Source organism: Epinephelus moara, chromosome 16 (genome assembly GCF_006386435.1).
Source record: "Epinephelus moara isolate mb chromosome 16, YSFRI_EMoa_1.0, whole genome shotgun sequence".
Lineage (NCBI taxonomy): Eukaryota > Metazoa > Chordata > Actinopteri > Perciformes > Serranidae > Epinephelus > Epinephelus moara.
The window spans coordinates 4,318,806-4,326,218 of record NC_065521.1 but is presented as its reverse complement, the minus strand read 5'-3'; the positions used below and the strand labels follow the sequence as shown (position 1 = coordinate 4,326,218).

At 41.5% G+C, this 7,413-nt stretch overlaps 1 protein-coding gene across 3 annotated transcripts in view; it reads left to right on the top strand.

Moving 5' to 3' along the window:
• The window catches only part of LOC126402564 (histone-lysine N-methyltransferase SUV39H1-like), a 34,132-nt gene that overhangs the window by 8,592 nt on the left and 18,127 nt on the right, over nucleotides 1-7,413 (top strand). For all 3 annotated transcript variants that reach the window (XM_050064690.1, XM_050064688.1, XM_050064689.1), the window contains exons 3-4: nucleotides 147-806; nucleotides 5,230-5,376. In XM_050064690.1, the coding sequence (XP_049920647.1) occupies nucleotides 147-806; nucleotides 5,230-5,376 (807 nt within the window). The remainder of the gene's footprint in view (nucleotides 1-146; nucleotides 807-5,229; nucleotides 5,377-7,413) is intronic.

Here is a 7,413-nt window from a genome sequence, read left to right as displayed (position 1 = left end):
ATATATATATATATATATATATATACTGTATATTATATTATATATATATATATATTATATTATATATGTGTGTATATATATATGTACGTAATTAAGAAATGAGAGAATCCAGCATCACCCCTGATTAAAGTTGTTGTGTGTTTCAGGAGGAGGAGTTCTACCTGGTAAAGTGGAGGGGCTTCTCAGAGTCTGATAACACCTGGGAACCCAAGAGGAACCTCAAATGCCCCAAACTAATGAAGCAGTTTCACCTGGACCTGGATCAGGAGCTGAGGCGCCACAAGAGACGCTGCACGCCTAAAAAATTGGATAAGGAAGTTGCCTCATTCCTGGTTCAAAAAGCCACAGTCCGTCAGAGACTGCAACGCTGGGAGGCCCATCTGAACCAGACACGAAACCACCCAGGTCGCATTTTTGTCATAAACGAAGTGGACCTTGAGGGCCCTCCAAAAAATTTCACCTACATCAACAACTACAAAGTAGGCCCAGGTATCGTGTTAGATGAGATGGCTGTTGGCTGTGAGTGTAAGAACTGTTTAGATGAGCCAATAAATGGCTGCTGCCCTGGGGCCTCCCAGCACCGCATGGCCTACAATGACAAGGGTCAGGTCCGGATCCGGCCGGGACAGCCCATATATGAGTGTAACTCCCGATGCAGCTGTAGCCCCGATTGTCCTAACAGAGTAGTGCAGAAGGGCATCCAGTTTGACCTGTGCATCTTTAAGACAGAGAATGGCCGAGGATGGGGTGTCCGCACGCTGCAGCACATCAAGAAGAACACATTCGTCATGGAGTACGTGGGAGAGGTAAGATCTGGTCAAACACAGCTTTCAAGTATTTCTGCCCTGTAGGGATGGGCGATATGGCCTTAAAATATTATATTGATATTTCAGGATATTTTTGCGATAACAATATTCTTGACCAGAGTTGGGTATAACGCGTTACAAAGTAACGCGTTAGAGTACTTTGATTACTTTTTGCAGTAACGAGTAACCTAACGCGTTAGTTTGCTGTTTGAGTAATCAAATACTTAAGTACATTTTCAAACAAGACATCAGCTACTTCTGTTACTTTTAGAACGCTGGTCCTTCAGCTCCGAAACAGCAACGGCTGTCGTTTGGTTCTAATAGCGGAGATAACGTTAAACCTATCAGCCTGAAAGAAGCCACGGAGCTTGTGGCTCGCTACGTGGTCGGAGAAATGCTGCCGTTGTCTCGGGTGGAGTCTAAATAGGTGGAGTAGGACTCGCTGACAAACATATTTCAGACTCAGGACTTGCATTATGCCTGGTACACACTACACGCTGGTACTCACCAATTATCCCCGGTCGTCTTTCACGGCGTGTGTGATGTCATCGGGTTATTCTTGTCCTATTTTTATTACTTTCACTGTTATCTGAGTCAGAACTGCGTCTGTTCATGTGCCATGTTGTTGTAGTCACCTAAAAGCGTCAGCAGATGGCAGCTACATTTGAAGCGCCATATGTAAACTATCAAGCTACTGTATCTTCCACAGGAAGTTCTGACAAATGTTTCAGAGTAAAAGCCTATTTAGAAAATGGAGGGATTCTCTCAGCCGAGGTTATAAGGGGCTTTTAATTTGAAACAAGTGTTGAGTTTGAAATGACGGTGCGATATGTTAAAGGTAGGATCTGGAGGATTTTCAAACAAAACAAAATATAGACATATACAAATGAAATCCTGCTTAATCATTACCTATGGGCTTCTACTCATGTGTGGTGGTGACTCTGTTTGCAGAGCTCCTGCCCTTTAACTGTATTTTGATGTTTTTGTGAGCTTGGACCGCTTCTGGGCAGAGATTTCCCCAGCCGTGCCCGAGCGTGTCCGAGCGTGCACCAGCGCGAGCCTTGCCTGAACCTCTTCTGTGANGTCCACCTTGTGGTAAAACATATTAACAAATGCTTATTTAGACATAATAGGCTATGTTACCTTGATTATAAGGCTGAAACATGTTTTGCGGCTCCACACAGATTTTTTAAAAATAAATTTTGGTCAAAAATGGCTCTATTAATGGCAAAGATTGCAGTCCCCTGGTCTATGATATAGTTTGTTTCAAATGAAGCTGGGAGCCTCTGCAGTTGTGGTGAGTAAAATCCCCACCGCTATTTGTTAATGTTATTACTTTATGTCTGACCGTGAGGATGTACCATTGTTTGCTAGCTTGATGCTAATGACAGTAACGTTAACTCAGCGGGTTGACAAAGTGCCTCTGCTGTTTCACACCATCATTTCCCCCCTTTTACTCTGTGTGGTAACATCCCTAGAGAAAATATTAAAAATGCTAGGGTAGGGCTGTCAACGAATATTCTAAATTCGAATTTAAATTCGAATTTGAAAAAAAAAAATGGACCTTCGAATGTGAAAATTGATATTCGATTGTGGAGAGAGAAAAAAACACCACCGCAGCTGTCCTCTTTGCGAGTGGGCGTTGGCCTGGGCCGCTGCACTGAACGCACTGCATAAACACCAGGGCCACACCACCCGCGGAAGTGCTGCTGGTCGACAAGCGGTTCTGCTCCCAGTTGTTGCCTCCGTCACCCCCCGGCTTGACACATTTGCTCGCGGCGCAGAAACGGAGTCAAAACTAAATAAAAACGATCTCTCATTTTAGTTTGTGAACAACAACAGTAACTCAGAGTAAGATTCAGATTCTGTAAACAATACTAATAGTACGAAAAAATTAAATCTGCCACAAAGATATGCCGATTTTGCCGATATGGCAAGATATGCCGTCTATGTAAAGTCAACTTGCTAATTAAGGAGCCATTACATGTTCAAGTTTTATAAAGCTGCTCAAACGCCAAAGAGAAGCTATAAGTGAACGTTTCAGACACACAGGGCAGGCTCTACAAGGAAGAAGGAGGACGTCCTCTTCTCTCTCCTTGCCACGGCGCCACGTAATGACCGCTCTCCACTTAGTTGGGTATACATTAATCTGAATGTTGTCTCTGTGAGCCTGTCCTTCCTGATCAATCAGTTTTACTTCCATTGTCGTTTGGCGCTGTATAAGCCTTTTCAGTAGCGTTGTTGTTGCCTGCAGTGAGGTTTTGGCGTTATCAATCGGCCCCTCTGCTTCATCCAGCAGACAGGCTGTTGTTTGTTTTGTACAGTTCTTGTTTAATTTCCATTATCTGCTGTTTATTATCCCGTATAAAGTCTGAATTCGTTCAGTATACTTTGCAGTCTAGCATTACCTGCTCTGTCTTTCTCATTCATGTCTTAGGTGGGGGAGCAAATTCAGCTAGCATTGCTTTGTGGTGGCCATACCTCAGTATTTTATGTCACAGGATTAGTTTCCTACTGTTTGTAGTAACCCTGTTTTCCATCTGAAAACAAACACTTTGCTGTTATCTGAAAAAGCAGTGCTCTAAATAAGTTAATAACTTTCAGAGATGTACAATAATCCAACTCCCACCTTCTCTTCCCCACTACAAAAATCACACCTCTCTGACATTGTCAACGCAAACTGAACCCCCTTTGAGGCAAACACAGGTGGGATCTATTGCAGGGCTCTTCAGTTAGATTGCACAAGGGACAACAGAAGCATTTAAGGTCACCTTTCCTATAGAACAGGTCTATACCCTGTCCTTTTATTAAACTAACTAAAGAGCCTTATGTTATTTATCTTATTTACACAACGGCATGTCAGGGTGAGCCGAGCCCACTCTGAACTACGTGAGCCAAGCGGGGAGTGTCGGTGGCGGATGTTAAAGAGAAACTCGATTTTCATTAAAACAAATTGACTTAAACTACAAATTTGAATTAATCGATGAAATCGATTTATCGCCCAGTAGGGCTGTACCCAAATATTCGGATATTCGAATATTCGTTTCTATGGGTAGGTATTCGTTATGAAAGTTTGGTATTCGATATTCGTTTTTTTTATTTACTTTTTTTTATTATTATTATTTTTTTTTTTTACATTTTTTTTGGTGCTAAATGTAGTCTTTTTGTTGTTGGTAAATGTAGGTTATCAATAAAAATCAAAACTTTTAAATTGCATTGTTAAAAATGTGGAAAATATAGTATCGCCTACCAACGGAGCTTGTGCACGGCAGGCTTGAGCGCATCCGTCTGAGGCTGTGGATCAATGCCAAGTTTTACCACTTCATCACTATTCCCTCTAACTTGTAGCTGTTTTTTCATTATCTTTTGAATTTAATATGAATTATGGAACCGTTTTTGTCAACGTTTGTTTCCCCCCGTTTTGTACAATAAATTATAAGTTTCAACAAGTTTCTTTTGGAGTGCGTGACACAAGTGTGTTTTGAAAACGGCCGCGGACTGTCACCTGCTCAACGCATCAGTACCTTCGGATGCCATGACAGTAATAGATTATAGATTAATAGATTATAATAATGTCAAAATATCATTTACAGACCGATTTAACAGACGATCACTGCTGCCCGACCCACAGGTCCATTTGCGTGTCCCGCGGGTTACGGGTTGACCCGCGCATCACTACTCAGCTCAGTCTATAAATGCTGTACACAACAGTAGACATTATATTCTATTCAGGCCGGCAGGACCAGCAGCACATCGGCTCTACAGTGCATAGCACTGCTGATTAACCATTTTATTGCAGCACAGAGTGTCTGCCAGCAACCAATTACTTGCAGAGGCTCCCTACAACTTGTTTCAGCGGTTCCAATGTAATCAGAAGACAAATTAAACAGGATGACTAGCCAATGTGAAAATCAAAAGAAAGCATAGAATAATGTACTGAAGGAGACTGTTGTGCCATCACATTTTTTTGTGGTTTGAGAGCAAAGATCCGGTCACCGCTATGCAAAACTCCGCAATACAATTAGGTCCGAAAAAACCCCGGAGGAGTGCTTTGCAAGGAGTCTTTGAAAGGAGCCGAGCCTGGCGTAAAACCGGAGAGAGCAGGCAGCATGGCTGCAGCACGGCTACAGCAGTCCCCCGCCCACCCGCCGTGAACGAATATTCGAATATTTGTTATAAATTCAGCCGAAGGTCTGAATGTTGAAAAATAGCATTCGGGACAGCCCTAATCAGTGGTACTCAGCATCAGTTTTTGAGAAATGATAGGTTGTGTGGCTGAGATTATGTGTGCTGATAGATATTTCTAGTAAATATTTGATGTGGGAATGTGATTTTTTTTATTATTATTATTTATTATTTTGTTGTTGTATCCAAAAATGAATGAGGCTTTTGTTCCAGTGATGTCCTGTATTGTTTCCTCCAGATCATCACAACAGATGAAGCGGAGAGGAGAGGTCATGTATACGACCGCCAAGGCTCTACCTACCTGTTTGACCTGGACTATGTGGAGGATGTTTATACAGTGGATGCTGCTCACCAAGGCAACATCTCCCACTTTGTCAACCACAGCGTGAGTGTCTTTAAACTTTTCGTAACTTTTGATTTGTGAGATATGATAGGTGGTGTCACTATTCCGATCCGTACAACCTACCTGATCAGTCCTGTGCATTCGTAACTCAACAGAGATTAGGAGGATGTGACATAGCTCACTCATTAGCTACTTCCAGATACTATATGTAGTTTACATATTCTATCATACCGACATATCAGATTTACGTATGCTGGGTCACTGAGAGGTTGCTGCTGGGCCGGATGTGGTCCGCAGGCTGCCAGTTCAATAGGCCTGCCGCCTGCCCTATGATTTCCATGATGTGGAAAACACTTAAGGAATTGTGGAATTTGGCCTTTGACCTTTATTCAATTAATAACAGTACAAAGACAAAATATTTAATGTTCAAACTGATAAACTTTATTGTATTTTTGTAAATATAAACTCATTCTGATTTTGATGCCTGCAACACATTGCAAAAGATGTTGGGACAGGGGCAACAAAAGTTGTGAAATACTCAAAAAACACCTGTTTGGAACACTCCACAGGTAAACAGCTTAATATGTAACAGGTGATGGTATCATGATTGAGTGTGAAAGGGGCATCCTCTAAATGTTCAGATGTTCACAAGCAAGGGTGGTTTCTTTGTGGAAACGATAGTGGGCAAACAGTCCAACAGCTTAAGAACAATGTTTCTCAATGAATAACTGCAGAAGAATTTATGGATTTCACATCTACAATCCATAATAGGGCTGGGTGATATGGACAAAAATTCATCTCTGTATTTTCAGGCTGAATGGCGATACAAGATATATATCCCTGTATTTTCTACGAAGTGGGCTACATGTTCAGTTGCAAGCTGATCCACGGCTGAAGTTCTCTGTTATTTTTGCTGCATGTGTTTTTCCACAGCAGGACAGGTAAAAGAAGTTTACCTGTTGGAGGTGAGCTGTTTGCAGAGGTGCAGTAAGAGCCTGTTGTCTGCAGCTCTTCATCAACATCTCAATATGGCTGTTTCTGCTTTTACTCTTCCTCCCTGATGTATTATTAGAATTGTCTTAATTGATAAAAAAAAAGCCGCTAATAAAGTTTCGCTAATTCGGTAATAAACGTACCGGTATTTTAATTTTTATAGTCTTAAAAATAAATGTCCCTGTTATTTTGTTATGTGAAAACTTTTATTGTGAAGCAGCAAAATAAGGAAGTGTTGAGTTTTTGAGCAGCAACTTCACACAACTTCTAATACAGCTGATAGTGAAGATGAAACTGTAAAATAAAGCAGATATCTAAAGTAAAAATAGGACGCAGGAGAGAAACTAAACTCCAAACCACAGAGATTCAGTTAGAAGCTACAAAAGTACTGAGAGCTGAACACACACAGACTTTTAAAAACGTCTTTCTCTCTGGTCACCTGGGGGTTATTCCATCAAGCAGGCTAAAGGCAAATCCAGGCTTAAATGGCCAAGTCTGGCTAATGTGAGCCAGAGTTCTGTTCCATCAAAGTGGCTAAGTTTAGTCTCACATCGGTAACAATGGAAACCATGGTTCTGGCTAAGCCTGATACATCGAGCTTAACTCTGGTTTCCGTTCCATCAACCTGAGCCACAATTCCATTCCATCAAGGTGGTTAACCTGAATCCCAGCCTAGTAACCATGGTAACTTATGCTGCCTGGCAATCCTGGTCTGTAGCAGGATTAGCTCCATCTATGATCAAAAAATAGACAAGAACAGACACCTAAAACACAGTTCTGCCAGTGCTTTTACACTCTCACAAATGTCATGTAATGATAAAATAATATGTAGATCATAAAATATATAACATAATTAATCAAAAAGACATACCTGAACAACTGAGCCGTGGCGGTACACAGGTATGTGGCGTGTCAGAGGAGAAACGAGCCGTTCACATTTCTCTCTTTGTGGTAGGTAACGGTCCACAAACCTCACCGCACTGAAGGGACTGTTCTTAACTTATCAGAGGAGGAGGGTGGCTGGTTGATTTTTATTTTATTTATTTATTTTATTTTGATCCCCCCTATGTTAATCACTTATTTTAG